Source organism: Motacilla alba, chromosome 2, assembly GCF_015832195.1.
Source record: "Motacilla alba alba isolate MOTALB_02 chromosome 2, Motacilla_alba_V1.0_pri, whole genome shotgun sequence".
Lineage (NCBI taxonomy): Eukaryota > Metazoa > Chordata > Aves > Passeriformes > Motacillidae > Motacilla > Motacilla alba.
The window spans coordinates 8,312,279-8,328,621 of NC_052017.1; the positions used below are offsets into that span (position 1 = coordinate 8,312,279).

At 39.1% G+C, this 16,343-nt stretch overlaps 1 protein-coding gene across 1 annotated transcript; it reads left to right on the plus strand.

Moving 5' to 3' along the window:
- The first annotated feature begins 3,592 nt into the window (after positions 1-3,592).
- Positions 3,593-15,533, plus strand: RNF32 (ring finger protein 32). Its single transcript, XM_038130153.1, is given in 12 exon segments — positions 3,593-3,644; positions 7,696-7,807; positions 7,809-7,857; positions 7,860-7,917; positions 7,920-7,982; positions 8,955-8,959; positions 12,186-12,317; positions 13,959-13,987; positions 14,437-14,478; positions 14,480-14,563; positions 14,761-14,876; positions 15,403-15,533. Coding segments are annotated over 12 exon segments (873 nt in total).
- The last annotated feature ends 810 nt before the right edge of the window (positions 15,534-16,343 follow it).

A 16,343-nucleotide genomic window follows, 5' to 3' on the forward strand; every position in this document is an offset into this window, starting at 1 on the left:
TATAGGAAAATTCCCTTTCTAGTAAAGATTGTTTTTTGCTGCATACGCTTTTGCTCTTTGAAGAAATGTGTTACACTAAGAATAAGAAATATTTTTGCTTTGTATAGGTTGATGAAACACAGAACAGAATACTATATTTTTCAAACATTTTAATTTTATTAAGTTGAAAATATGTGCAATGCACAGGATGCAAAAAAGACAGGAAAATATTCTAGGCCTAGGCAAATGTCTCGAGTGGTCTGACAAACCCAATCTATTCAGATTAACAACAGAAATTGAGGGATGACTTGATGACATCGTTAATGTATCTTTTCAAGGAGAAAATAATACCAGTTAATAAAGAGCTCTTCAGCCTAGATGAGAGAGGCATAAAAAGAGCAAATGGTGAGAAGCTGATGCCAGACAAATTCAAATGAGATATAATAAAGAGTAACAGTCAGGATGATTAATCACTTGAACAAACAACCTCCTCCACGTTATGAGATTTTTAGATGAAAACTGGGTGTCTTTCTGAAATATATGATTTAAACAAACGGTTTAAGTTCTAAACAACTGCATAAAATTCCTTGCACAATCTTAGAAGGCCAAAGTGGGTGATCAAACGGTGCCTCAAACCTCAAAAGTTTTAGTATGTGGCAGCTTCCAGAACCACACAACCATTCATAATTACTGCTAGCTTTTTATTATTTTTTAAATTTTTAAATTTTTTTAATTTTCTTAAGATGCTAAGTTTGTGAAAGAGTTTTCTAGCCCTCAGTCTTGTTACACAAAAGGTTAATTTCCCTTCAGACATATCAGGTAAAAAGCAGGTGAAAGTTGTATTTAAAAAAACACTCCTGTTTCAAATAGCATTTAACATAAAGAGAGAGGGGGAAGAGGGAGAAAAAGACACAAACACCAGCTCTGGAAGTATTAAAAGCATGCTCTGAAAACCTCTGTGATGACAGTTTGAAGAAAGCAGCTTTTATGTGCCACTGAGCCCATCTCCACAATCTCTTTTAAATGCAACTGTTTACCTAGAAAATATCAGCGAGGGCCAGAATCTGGACTAGATGAGGCACCTTTTGATTGCAGACACTGAACTGGATCCTTAACTAATAAATTGTTCCACACCTTTGTCTGAAATAAGAAAAGCAAAGGTCTTCATTTTCTCACAAGAATGCACAAGCCCCCTCAAAAGCAGTATGGTTTTCTACATCTAAGTCTCAGTATTTGTTGACTTAAAGAGTTTGTATGAATGACAATGCACATCACTGGTTTGTTACTTCTGTCATCTGTGCTACTGAGTGTACCTTGGCTCAGATCAAAGTTGAAAGCTTCTTAAAAGATACACAAACCACAATGTGACAAATAGCATGCTTTGTTTGACACAGCAAACAAGAAATTACTTTCATCAGTCCAGGGAAAGAATCCTGTGTTTTCAGTGCTAATTCTGAAGGCCGCAGTGATGGAACCAGAGCTTTACTTCATCCCCAAGGAATGAGGACCTCTCCAAAGACAAACAGAAAGGAAGAAACAATATCAGTGCATTAAATGCTGACAATGGTATGAATTTGAGGCTTGCACTCTACAGGACACATTTGCAGAAAATTCCCCCTTTACACAATTAAACAGATATCCCACAAAGTGAAAAAAATGTCTCCATTAAGCAAATATCAATCTGACTGGAAATTACAGATTAGAACATTCTCAGCACTTCATAAACAGATCCAAAACTAAACATTCCTACATCTACCACATTACACAGCCTCCTACCACACATGGTTAATGCACCAGAAATACTGCAAACAAGGTGTTTTGTTCTTTTGATAGCAACATTACCTAAGCAATTGCCGTTGCATTCTTATAAAATATTTTAATGTTTTCAAAAATATAAAGCACATTAGATCTATAAATCCTTACTAAATGTGCACTATTGAAGGAACAAGATTTTCACTAAGACATATGCTCAATAAAAATCAATGGTCTTATGTGAAAGCACGTTTTGGTTGGAGTCCAATTTGATCCAATATTTTATATATACAAATTTACCCTTAAATTAAGCTTTTTCTCCCTGAGGAGGAAGTAATATTTTCTTAACAGAGCAGATTTTTAATTCAGCTACAAACAAGTGACAACCTTTTCACTGGCTTGTAAGGCCTTTAAATGAGACCTAATAACATCTCAACTACCCTTACAAACAAAAATTGGTCAGCTTTCCTACTGAGTTGGAAGCACATGCCTGAAAGTTAACAGAAATTCACAGAAAATGCAAACAGTAAGAAAATAGCACAACAATGACAAATGCATAGTACGCCCCTGTACAAACAAATATGTATTTAATATATGTGAACAAAGAGCAAATGAAGTAAAACATTTTCAAACTCCTTAGAAGAAAGGGCAGACACTGTATTTTTGTAATTAAGGATGTCTGACTCAGATCTCTTAAAACAACCTTTAACAGGGCAACTACAAAGGTCTGTGACACAGTGTTCCTTGCTGAGTCAAAGGCAGGGCTCACATGTGCAGATTTGCCAAAACCTGCCCTCCTCAGCCAGCAGAAGTATTTCAAGCTGGAATTCCTCTTTAATGCATTCAGACTCGGCTCTCATTGTTTATGACAGCAGTGCACTTGGTTCTCAGAAGAAATACTGGCTTGTAGGCTTCCAGGAGCATAAATGTCCTGATTTCCAGTGGGAGAAAAACTCTGTATGTTCACACAGGCAAAGGTTTATCCATCCCAGCCAATATCTACACCCTGGAGCCTGGTTGGGAGGCAGGGACACAGCCCAGCATCCCTGGGACCATCCCTGGGACCATCCTACCTAACAAAACCTTTAAGGGATAATCCCAGGGCAGGCAGAGCCCTCACCATGCTCACTGCTCTCCACACAGGTTTTATTTATTGTGCCAATACACACTTTTATAACACATCCTTTAAGGACCACCATTCAGTTTGAACCAACCTGCACAATAGTACTGCTTTCCTTTCACTTACATTCATGTTTTTATCACACTTTTTTAACACAACTAAGTGTAAAAACACATTATAGGCTGCAAGTCTCATGACGTAAAGGCACTATATCAGTGAAGCTCATTACAGATGCTACACTAAAAAGTTTGCTTCAAACCTTTGCCCCAGCATTGCTGTTTCTGCATCAGATTTATTCAGCCCACACAATTTATTAGCTCTTCCTGAGAAGTTGCTCTCCTGCCATTGATGACAGCAGACCACCTGCCTCTGCTAATTAGCAGTACCATGCCCAGTTGCAGCTCTACAAGAAGAAAATAGATTGGCTCTCTGGCTGATGCATTTCATTCTAGAAGACCAGAAGCTGTTGAATCTGTGTCTTACTCCTCCAAAAAGGCTTTAAAATTTACTGCAATGTACACTACCTCAGCTGAGTGCAGCTAACCTGTGGCTAAAAATCCTCATTTCTCCTAAGTCTTCTTAAAAAGGATTCTGTAAAAGTCAGTCATTCAAGACAGATCTGAGACTTCAGCACTTTTTAAACATACAATTAACATTTAAAAATTATACACATGGATAAAACCAGGTATCATTAGTCACTTATTAGTCACCTTCAAAACAGGCAGCGTGTTCATTATGGTAATGTCCTTGGAGTGTTTGAAGCAACCTTTTGCATTTGAAGTGGAGGCTCTTGGTAAAAGGTGGCACTTCATAAGAAATGGCAATTACTAAGGCATGTTACTCTCCAGAAGACTGCAGGATGAATTTTAATTTCTTCCTGGCCATGTATCAGCTAAGGCTAACACAGGCATTTTAGTTTAGAAGCAATAGGAAGTACAGTAAAAGTGAAAACCAAAATGAGAGAGGACACTAATCTTCTCTGAGTTTCAATTAAGGCCCAGCACCTCTGGATTAAAGGCTTATTTTAACGAAAAGCCCTAATTAAGCATACATGTGTATAGGATCACCTTAATGAGGTACGACAGAAATAGAAGAGATGGCAAGCATTATTTGAAAAAAAGCTTATTAGCAACTTTAGGAAAGTCAGTCATAGATTCTAAAAAAAAAATTGAATGCATTACTGAAAAGACACAAGAATGCTGAATCATGTTCAAGCATAAAACTGAAACTGAAATAGGCACAAGAGAGGTAATTTCCAGCATCTTTATATCCATAATGATACATGTCAGTGATTTTTCTATACATCAGTGGGTTGGGTCTTGAAAATATTTCAGCATTTACCCTTTCATTTAAATTTTAGACAGCAGAAAATCAAGTTTTCTACTTTATTTCCTAATTAAAATTTATTACTGAAAATCTTTAAAAGTTTATACTGTAAAATAGCCCTTCATCATATTTGGTGTCAGGATGACGTGCGAGTTTGCTTTAAAAACCTCTATTTTATCTTTTAATTCCTGCCTTCGGAAACAATCAGTGATTTAATGTCATTTAAAGATAGCCACTTCAGCTGCTTTTTACATCTTCCCCTACCGTACAGAGAGGTATTCTCATTTGCAGATTTGACTTTAAAGTAATTACTTGTAATTACAGAGAAGTGCATCCAGTGGATTAATCACTCCATTTATATGCTGCTCAAAGGATTACTCTCAGGACAGCCTAACTGCTTTTGCTCAGAAAATGTCACTTCCACAGGAAAACAAATCTCTCAAGTCAGCAGCAGCTGAGAAGTACTCTGACAAGTATTTAAACCCAAAAAATCAAAGAAATTGCACACCTGGGTTTGAGGCACCATCTGTGCCTGTCCTCCTCGTGAAAAATAAAGGGCCACCAAGTGAGAATAACCAGGAAAATGGCCAGAGGAAGCCCACACTCCTACTAGAAGGACTTCCACACAATTCTGCATCTGAAAGAAACACATCAGTGCTAACCAAAGACATGGGCTGTGCTTCTAGCTCAGAAAGCCACGGTTTAAAATGTGGGAAGGACCTGAAGGAGCTGATGCAGTAGTGAACACATCCTTACCATGTCCCTGAGCCATTGTCTTTCTTGCCTTGCACAAAAATAGGGTACTAGAGGACAAAGGTCTTTGTTTGATCCATTGGGATACTGTTCATCTGTCCTCTTTCTAAAGATTTCTGGTTTTTTTAGTGGTGATTCCATTACAGAGTTGCCAAAGACACAGGTCACCCAAAACGGCTGTGAAGAAGCTGGTGAAGGCTCGGGAGCACAAGTCCTGTGAGGAGCAGCTGAGGGAGATGGGGATGGAGAGCCTGGAGAAGAAGAGGCTCAGGGGGGACCTTGCTGCTCTCCACAAGCCCCTGAAAGGAGATTGTAGCCAGATGAGGGTCAGTCCCCTCTTCCAGGTAACAAGCAGTGTGGATGAGAGAAAACTGCCTCAAGTTGGGTCAAGGGAGGTTTAGATTGGAAATTAGGAGAAATGTCTTTATTGAAAGGGTTGTCTAGCACTGTAACAGATTAGACAGGCTAGACAATTCCACCAGGGAAGTGGTGGAATTACCATCCCTGGAAGCGTTTTATAACATGTGTAGATGTGGCAGTTAGAGGCACAGTTTAGTGGTGGATTGGCAGTGCTGGGTGAATGGCTGGACTTTTCAAGTTCTTTCAAACCTAAACCATTCTATAAATCTATGATAATCACAAGGCCTGCCTCCCATCTTAATACCTGCCAGGTTAAAAATGCACATTAAAAATGTTAAAACACTGCAAAAAATCTTCAAATCCAAGTGCACATGGAGGGACACAACTAATGCTCACTAACCCCCACATTACCACACAGACACAGAGCTAAAGGGGAAAACACTGCCTAGGGACAGTGGGATACAGCAAGTGGTAGGGAAAACCAGAAAGGAATCATCCCCAGGGGCTTCCCCATGGACAGTGGCTGGTATCAAGCCAGGAGAGTCTCCACTCCACCCTCTGAGAAGGGAGCAACACCTCCCACTGCCACCCTTCCCTCAGAGCCTGTGTGGGGCTGTGGGGCTGTGTGGGGGGAAAGAGACAAAAGGTTAAAAAGAATCCTCATGGCTGGAAAAGACCTGTAATACCAGTGAGTCCAACCATTAACCCATTAACCACTGCTGGGTCCACCAAAAAAAACATGTCCCCAAGTGCCACATCTACAGCAGCACAGACAGAGTCCCTCTGGTCATCCCATCTTGAGCCGTGAGTGGAGAAGCTCAGGGCTGGCTGTGGAGCAGCCACACACTGAAACATCCAGATCTGGAGTCCCAAGTGTAGGAGGGACATGGAGCTGGAGGAGTGAGTCCAGAGGATGCCACAGAGATGATCAGGAGGCTGGAGCGCCTCTGCTATGGAGACAGGCTGGGAGTTGGAGCTGTTCAGCCTAGAGAAGGGAAGGCTCCAGGGAGACCTTAGAGCAGCTTCAAGGGCCTTAAGGGACAGCAGGAGAGGGAACAGAGTGACAGAACGGGGAGTTAAATGGTTTAAACTGAGTTTAGTTTAGATATTAGGAAGAAATTCTTCCCTGGTAGGGTGGTGAGGCACTGGCACAGGTTGCCCAGAGAAGCTGTGGATGCCCCATCCCTGGAAGTGTTCAAGGCCAGGTTGGATGGGGCTCTGAGCACCAGGGATAGTGAAAGGTGTCCCCAGCCACGGCAGGGGAGGTAGAACAAGGTGATCTTTAAGGCCCCTTCCAAAGTAAACCTTGCTGCGGGTGTGAATCAGAGCAGCCCTGTAAGCAGTGGCTCCTGCTTGTCACAGCTGAGGGGTCTCACTTCATCCCCTGCAGCCTCCACTCTGGTACCAGTCACGTCCCCCTCTGTACCAGTGGGGATGTTGGGACCACAGAGGAGCAGCATCAGCCCAAAGGGGCTGCCAGCATCATCCCTGCTCTGGGTATCACAGGCTTCCCTGTCCACAACAAGCCAATCTTGCAGAGCAGTTCTGGGGTTTATTGCTGCAGCCACTTCTTTCTGTCAGTTCAGCCTGAAATTTGGGAGTCCTGCCATTTGTTTTGGGTCCATTCCCTGTACACTGCAGGCAGCCCACTGAGGGTGAAATGAGGTTGACAGGAGGGAAATAGACTTTGTGATTTATGGATCCAAAGTTAACTTCTGTGCCTAGAACAGATGTTAAGCTCTTTCCCATGGGATCCTGAAGAGAAAACAACAGAAATTGTAGGTTTCTTATTTGCTTTTGATGAGGCTGCTTCTCCTGAGAAATATTATTAAAGTCCTTGTACATGTCTGCATGTAAAGGAACACTATTCTTGTCAAATCAGCTAAAGATTAGCAATGGAACACCATGATTTTACAGGGTTCTATTCTACATCTCCTAAAATAAAGCACAAGCGTGGGGAGAAATGGAGGAACAGGTAGATAAGCCAATTCCCTGTATAAAAATAATACATTCTTGTTTATATTCAGTGCTCTGGAAGGCAAAATTAGCCTTTGGGATTGTTTTTAATTACATGAAATTAAAATGTGTTTGGGCATGCCAAACTTTTATAGTTCATAATGAGTTTATTGAATATAATAATTATGAGCTCAGTAATTAAAACTTTAAAATTACTGTTATTTTATTTAATATAAATGATAAATCAAAGATTTCATTTCACTTTTTATAAGTCAAAACTAGGATGTGTCAGAAACATCAATCTTAAATTTCTTATTACAGTAATTGCATGTTAGGCTTCAACTACTGGAGTTGTATGTGTATAAAAGCATTTAACAATTCAAAAATATTGGCTAAGTGCAGAGTTTCATTTAATGGTTTAAAATAATTTATATCAATAATTATTCAAGATTGGTTTGAGGTTTTTTTTGCTTTTTGGGGCTGCTCCTCCAAGCAAGAGACAAGAGCAGTTTCTGCAGTTGCTCTGCAGGATCATATAACACACAATCATCAGCTGCAGGATCCTTGAACATCTCAAGTCAAGGACAAGGAATACCAAGAACTTTTACAAATCCCCTGAATAAAAGAAATAGTCAGAATAATAATAGATACTGGACCAACAAAAAAGAGCACAAAAGCAAGGAAGATGCAAAAAATTATAATCTTCTTGACCCCAGTGCTCCACAGCTGACATTAGGTAAACCATTCTGATTTGTCATTTTTGTTTTTATTTTAAATAAAGTGTGGAAACTAAGCTTTCTGTTCAGAGGATTATTAAATGCTAAACAGCATGGTATCTTGTTTCAAAATTTATCAAAATTCAGCAGTTTAAGCCATTAGGTTAAAAATGGGATTGCCATCAGTGGCTTAAATGTGTCTTTTCATATCTGAAATTCATTTAAAACATTATTTTTGTGACAATGAATGTAAAAAGGTGAAACTGGGGCATCTTGATGAAGACATATTCTTCATTAGAAGCAACAAGTACTTTCAATGTCTATTGAATGTCATAACTTTCTCTACATTTTATTTTTAAGAAAGCATCAGTGATTTTCTTACTGTATTTAGTTGGGGACAGGTTCTAGCATTAAGCTTTTTTTAAAGTCTGGTTTATTCCTTATTCTGTAAAAAGACATTTAATAATGCTGCATGAAATGTATTCTTTGTTAATAGATACCCAGCTTTGCTCAAAGTTAAAAAGGTTTGTTTATACAATGGTCCTGGGGCAAAACCCGGGAAGAATTAACACCTGTAGCTAAATACCTTTTTCAAATTTAGAAGCAAACATGCAGCAAGATAAAAGTCACAGATGTGAGGGCTTGGAATGATGCCTGGTGAGAAAACTCACTTTTAAATAGTGTTATAATAATACAGTTGTGGAGCAGCGACAGACGATATTGCTTAGAAAAACAAAGCCAGGGAGCATCTTAACAGACCAGGAGATCAAATGTGCTCCTTGCCTCTCTGTATTGCCCTTTGCTAACAATTTCAACACTATTTTTGCCATGAACATCTTCTTGTGTCCATCCTTTCTGTTGCCTTGATCAGGCACTACTTAAAGAACCTTCTGGCTCCAAAATTTGCAGGTTTGAGTATAATAAACTCTCATCATTGTCAATAACTGGTTTATTTATTCTTTTTCATGCAAACGCCCTTTGGCTCCCTGAAGATCAGGTTGGCTTTGCCACAGGAACTGTCACAGTGGTGCCAGCTCCAGAGGGAACCCAGTAAACCAAGGATGCTCCATCCAAGCCCATCTGCCTTTGGAACCAGGTGAAGATTCAGAGGGAGACTTCAGATAGGGCACAACAAGGGAGTGTAAGCAGCGACAGGACAAAGGCAATAAGATGAGGTGATTAGCACTATATTTACGTGGTTATAGTTCTAAAGAGGGCAGGGTTTTTTCTTTGGTTCATTTTGAGAGGATGGCAGGGGGAAAAACAGAAAAGAGGTATTGGGGTTAAAATGAACATCAATAATGAGTGATTATGGAAGTTAAAGGCTGAGGTGAAAAAATGCAGCCCAGGTGTGAGCATGTTTTCAGCTGTTATTAGAAAGACTAAGTATTTTAAATCACAGCACTGACTGAATTTTCCTGCACAAATATTTGTGAAAAGCATCCAAAAGACTGTGCTGAAACACTTTTTGAAATTTCAATTGTTCCTGGGTTTTACTTTGTAGTATTTTCACTAATATTTTCATATTATTTCAAAATGCATCTGTCAAACTTTCTCTTCCTTAATAAGGATTGTGGGGTTTAAACACTAAAACTGCAAAACAACTTTGAAAATGTAATTTAATGGAACATTTTCTTCTTGAGTTTATGGGTAATAAAATGAAGTTTCACTGTGTCATTCATTTTTTTTCAATAGGGGTTTGATTCCTAAAATCCAGCAGTGATAGTTTAAAGGTTAATTTATGTAAACACTTTGATAAGGTTTATTTTAGGAGAAATAATTTGGTTGTAAATGGCTGTGTCAGTAAATGGATTGAGCTTTTAAACTTGATGCATAAGGATGAAAATTCTTGGATGTCTTGAGCTGTGATAAATGTAGGTTTTCATAGCTTGTATTTTTTCAAAGTGCTGCTTTGAGAATATCTCCACAGAGACTTTTGCTTTGACCACACGTCCCTCCTTGTGCGTCCTGCCCCCAATTTTCCCTCAGAAACTCTGCTGTATCAAAGTTTTCCTTCTAAACACCTGTACAACCTGTCTCTCACAAGTGGCCCATCTGGTTTATATTATTTAGAAGCTCAGCTTTGCTGCCAATCTCTTCTTGTTTGGCAGTTTAAATAATCCATTTGTGAAGGCTTTAAATAAGAATTTTCTCTTACCCTGGGGGTATACAGAAGGCTTTCCACAAAGCCATCTCATTTTCTTCCTTAAAACAGTCCCTGACCACAGTGCTTGGAAAGAAATCAAGATCAGGCATTTTTTAGGTTGTGATAGTGTCTTTCATGCTGTCACTGCTTTGCTTTCTTGTTCACTCCCCCTGCACCCAGATTTTCTCATCACAGAGGCCATCACTCAATAGATTTGGGCTACCAAAATGGGATAACAAAAGCAACAAGGTGGGGTCTAGGTGAACCAAAACACATGCAGGGAAATCACTCCCCACACTGTTCCAAAAGCATAAGCTGACCCAGTTGAAACCTCAAAGCTGTTGCTCTAAAACACAGATTCAAATTGATTTATGTTTGAAGGATGTCATGACCTCACAAGGAAGTGGGTTAGGCAGATAGTTCAGCTAAAGGGAAGACAGTATTCCTGATAGATCCTTTAGTACCTCTCAAAAGTTCTTTTAAAAGATCAAAGGCAGTTTGTGCAAATTTTAGATGATTAACGATATACATCTGTAGATGGATGAGCTCAGAAGGAGAATTTTAGCCTCAAAAATTAACAAATCCTGACCTAGAATAATGAGATACTTGAGCAAGGGGATCACCAAAACCCCAGACTTGCTAGGATTCCTTTTTTCTTCATGAGAAATGGGTTTGGATGCACAAGCTGCCTGATGGGGGTTTTGAAGGCTTACACAGTGCTGCATAGTACTGTCAGACTTCTGCAAAGATTCTGGTATGAACGAAAGAGTTTCACCCTTTCCTTCCCATCTAGGATTGGAACTCTCATCTAGGTGTCATCAGCTTGCATTGTAATTATTGCAATTATTGCACGTCACTCTTCCTTTCTTCTTTTGTCAAACACCTTTAAGGCCTCACCATGGACCCAGGTCACTGGCTTGTTACACAAACCTTGGACATTTCTCCATGGATTCTGGTCCATCAACACAAGCAGCTTCTTCTGGTCTTCAAAGATGATAAATTTCTATATTCTGCTAGCACGTGGTTTTTACTGCTGAGGTACTGACACTGGACTCTATCTGGCACTTGCGGGGGCAGGCAGGAATACTGTAGGTATTCCACATGTAAGGAATTTCACTGATTCCTTCTTTAAGAAAGCAGAGATTTCACATCTACGTGCAGCAGGCACCTCACATTCATTGCTGGAGATGGACAAGCTCAGCTGAAACACTGACAGTATCACTGGCCTCTTGTGACCATCTCTTTGTCTCTTCAAGCTCTTTATTTCTCTTTCTTATGTCACAGCCTCATTAAACCAGAATTTTGCAGCAGCAGCCACGGTTCTTTATTATACTACTTGATTAATTTTTATTTTTAAGAATGCATAAATGCAATGCTGAGGAAAACATCACAATTCTGATGTTTTATTTATACTGATTATTTGAAATTATGTGTTGTTATATTCTTTAGTTAATCCCATTTTAAAGGCTCTGAAAAGTACCAAAATAAATTCAAATTACTCAGCAAATAAAAATGTACATTAAAAAAAACCCTGTATAAATCCTGTATGTAAAAGAGGTTCTGATAATTACTGAATAGCTAATCCATTAATGGTTTAGGTTGGAAGGGACCTTAAAGATCATCCAGTTCCAACTCCCTGCAATGGGCAGGGACACTTTCCACTACCCCACGTTGCCCAGAGCCCCATCCAACCTGACCCTGAACACTTCCAGGGGTTGGGCAGCCACAGCTTCTCTGGGCAACCTGTGCCAGGACTTCACCACCCTCCCAGGGAAGAATTTCTCCCCAATATCTATTCCAAACCTACCCTCTTAGAGGCTGAAGCCATTCCTCCCTTGTCCTATCTCTCCCTGCCCTTGTCAGAAGTCCCTCCCCAGCTCTCTTGAGGCCCCTTTAGCTACTTAATAGTAAGAAATGTGTTGCCTGATGGTGTTTTGTCTGATGATAGATTTATATGAACTATCTGTATAAAGTATTTCTAAGCAAATGCAGTATCAATGAATTTCATATGAAGAAAATCCATTGTCTCTAAAGGCCAATGGGGTTTATTCAGTGATTTGTTGTTATTGTTGCTCAGAAATCAGTAGTTGAGCACCCTTCCTTGTCGTTTCCTGCTGAAGAATGGGTAGAAAGAAAGAGATGCACACAGCATGGAAAATCCATACAGTGCTGTCCAATATTCAGGACGGAATTTTCAATTCAACCCAGGGTACAAATAAAACTGAACAATTGTGTGGTCTCACAATTATATTTACTTATTTAATTTTCCTGAGGTACTGCTGAAAGTCATCAGCTGGAGGAAGAAATGAAGGAAAGATTCTACTTTCAGACACCATTTAGCTTTTAATAAGTGGACCAACTCAGTGGCCAACTCTGATATTATTTTAAACATGACATGATAGAGGAAGATTGGTATTATTTGTGCACTTCTGACATTATGACTGCAGAGAAGCATTTTTATCTGTTCTTGCAAAGCAGGTAATAGGCTATTATCTGCTCCAAATAAACTCCTGTTAGATAGGAATCTGGCCTTCATTCATCAGGGAAACATTTGCTGTTTGTACAGTTCAAGATATTTTTGTCTTCTCAAAAGCTTTGTTAATTTCAGATGAGTACAACAGTTATTTTTATTTGGGAAACAAAGCAGGTGTACACCCAATGCCAGACAGTCACTTCCTCAGGTTATTTGACTAAATGCCTGCACTTTACCTTGATGGCTTGCTCAGTGCCCATGTGTAGCATGGGCAGAAATACATCCTGCTTTATTACATTCTCTAATCTATCATCTTGAAAATATTCAGCAAAAGAGACAAGTGACTGATGGAACAGAGAGCTGCTTTGGAGAGGTGATGATGGTAATTAGAGGAATTATCCCAATTGCTTAAAAGTTTCTTCCCACAGTGCATCTTAGGGTAGTTCTCCTGCCTGCTCCCCTTTTAAATTTTTGCAGAAGACTTTTCACAGCCAAGTGTGTGTTGTGAATCAAAGTCTTTGAATAACCTTAGGCACAGGGCTTTTGCTTCTTTTTACGCCAACATTAGCTGGAGGTGAACGACTGTCCACAGACAGGTGGGAGAAGTCTGGAAAGATCTGCCAATTTCTGGCTACCCTGAAAGTCTGAAACTTCACAAGAGGGAGCAAAAGACAGCACTCAGTAAAAGGGTTACTTTAGATTTGGCACAAAAAGGCAAATGCCTCTGGAATTCTTTTTGTCCTCAGTGTTTCCTTAGCTTTCCTCCCTCAAGGGAAAAGCCACTGTAGCTGAAAGGTCTCCTCCAGCTGGCTGCTGGCCATTAATCCTCTTGTGCTTGCCAGCTCACTGCTTGCTCTGGGCTTCCCTCCTTCCCCAGCTTCCCCTTCCTCTAAGAGCCAACTGCTTTTCTGTCCAACTCTGTATCTTTTGTCAGGACAGAGATCATTGGCACGGGTGGGAATCTAGGTCAGATAAAGGTGAAGTTTTCTTGTAGCCTGTCGACTTACTTTCTCTTTTGTTTTATTGTATGTGAGAAATGCTGCATTTGATGTGCATCACCTCTTGAAATGTAAGGTCTCTGTCAGGAAAGGGGAGAAAACTTCACCAGATTTCATTTTAAATGTTTGGTTAATAATTTTTTCCTCCAGTCAGTAGCAGTTGCCATTTCTTGCTTTCTGTAACCTCCTGGGTTGTTAACACCAAATTCACAATTTCACAAACTAATTTTGTTTTCACTCAAAAGAGTGCAGTAATCACAGAAGCAAACTGATGACCTTTCAGAATTTTTCTTGTCAGCATTTTTTTCCTTTTCAGCTGTTAGAATGCTTTAAAGTCAGGTTTGGTTCTGGGGTTGTTTTCTTTCCTTTGAAAAAACAGGTGCTGCATTCATGTTCCCATGTAGTCCATTAAGGGAGTACATTTTTATATAACTATTCAAGCACATAATACATGAGTCTTTTAATTAAACTACCTAAGTGAGTATCTTAATGAATTAAATGTAATCATCTTGAAAAGGAATTTTGATTCCAGATTTTTATGGTAAGAAATATAATTTAAAGCTATTTTATGATGAAGCACTTTATTCTTTTTTATAACCTTTTATAAAAGCTGGGAAAATAGTTTGTAACTGAGCTATACAGGAGTATACTAACCTGGAATAATTTAATCCATGAAATTTCATGTGAATATGTGGAGGCTTACAAAATTCTCTTAACATTTTGATTTTAAAAATATGCATGTTGTAGAGTGTTCATGGATTGATTAATTAACTGTTTTTACATTCTGTAATCCAGCCTGTTTCATCTGTACAACAAGATTAAATATATTGTAACTAATTGTAATTATAATTTTTTTTTCAGTCATGCCTGAAAACCTTTGAAAAATTTACAGGTAAAAAGTTGTCCTATGTGTAGAAAAGAGCAGTATCAGACCAGAGTAATACATGATGGGGCACGCTTAGTTAAATTGAATTAATTAGGTAAGCTTTTCTTCTGCAACAGGTGTGTCACCAGACAATATTTATTTCTTAATAATGTTCCAAATCCACTTTTAGTAAGAAACTAGACAGAATGCATGCACTAGAAAAGTTTAAAAAAATGTAATAAATCATTGTTTTATATAAATAACTAAATAATAAAAATTCAAGTTTCCTCTTCTTGAGCAGAATTGTGTCTTAGAGAATTTAAGTTTCCTGGAGGGGATATACTGTTAGAAAAGAGTCTAAAGACTTAAGGGAAGCAGTGCCTCCTAAGGATAGAAAATTAAGAAAGCAACTATTTGATAAAATCTTTTACTGTATTGGCTTCCTTGGTCTTTTTCCTTGGGGAGATTCCTTAAACCAGAACTCCTGAGTATCAGCTCTCTCCCTTTGCACTCATTCCTCCTCATTCACACTGAACAGGCAGCACTGGAGCCACCCAGCTGTTTTGTCAGTCTGTTCATTCCGCCCTCTTTAGAAGCAATGCAAAATCCTTCCCCGTAGCAGAGAAAAAGAATATGAAGGTGACTGAAGAACGCTGATGTTCCACTCAAAAGTGCTCAAGCCCTTAAGTTTGGAACAAATTAACCTGTCAGTGGATTGTGACTGTCCTCAAGAAGCATGACTGGAACAGACAACACTTGGATTTTCCTGCTGTTTGAAAGTCCGGGGAAGCAGATATAGGCATCTTTCCCGAGAAGGCTGCCAGTTTCCCATGGGCCCAAGATACCATGCAAAGCCATGAAACAAGGTCTCAGCAGCAGGAGGTTGGAGAAGGCTCCTAAATGTGCTGAAAGCTGCAGCTGAACGTCATTGGTCACAATTTCTCTCACTGAATTTCAGATGGCTACAGCAGCAACCCTGCAAGCTACCTGCCCCGGGCTAGCTTTAGGGTGCCTGCCTTCAGCACCTGCCTGCCCACATTTCAAAAGCCACTGGAAGATCTTCATCCAATAGAGAGGCCTCAGCAGTAGGAACTCCTTCTCACATGTAACACTTCAGAATTTTACAGTGGAAAACATAGGTACCACTTTTTGACCTTCTATTAAGAATAAATTTATAAAGTCTTCTTACAATGATTAGGTTTGAATAAATTCAGTGCAAGTTGTGATTAAAGGATCTGCACTCATTTTCCTTAGTGGCTTTCAAGTGGGAACTGTAGATGAGTTTTCCTGCTGCTCACTCTTATACTTTAAAGTGTTGGTTAATTAGAACATTAAAGAAAGTTTTCACAAGGAGCTATCCATTTCCAGACACTAAAAAGCTCTTCTAAAATAGAATTTGCTTCTCGAAATTGAACTGTGCTTTTAAAATGTCACTCCCTAAACATTAGCATAATCAAATGGCATCACAATAGCAAAAAAAAAAAAAAAAAACTAATTATTTTTTTAATAACCATGCCACCTTTGGAAGGATCACAAAGGTTAAATGTCAAGTTTCATATGCTTAAATAAATATCACAAAATAAAAAAACAAGGTCTGAAATATTAGTACTAGGAGACACATATTGCTTGTTTCAAGGTGCTACAGTAGCCCTTATTACACCTGGCATTAAAATTTTTAATAATCTAGATCAAAGGAGATAAGAAAGGTCACTGAAACCAAAGTAGGCTACTTTTTAGCACTCCTATACACAGAGAGCAGGGTGTTGCTTCAGCATGTTAGGTAGTGAATTTCTTTGATCCTCCCTATAAATGTCACTCCATATGTCATTTAATTGTGGTATGGCCTTTTATTGGTGCAATTAAATCTTTTCTAATGCATTACATTATCTCCAGCTCTGC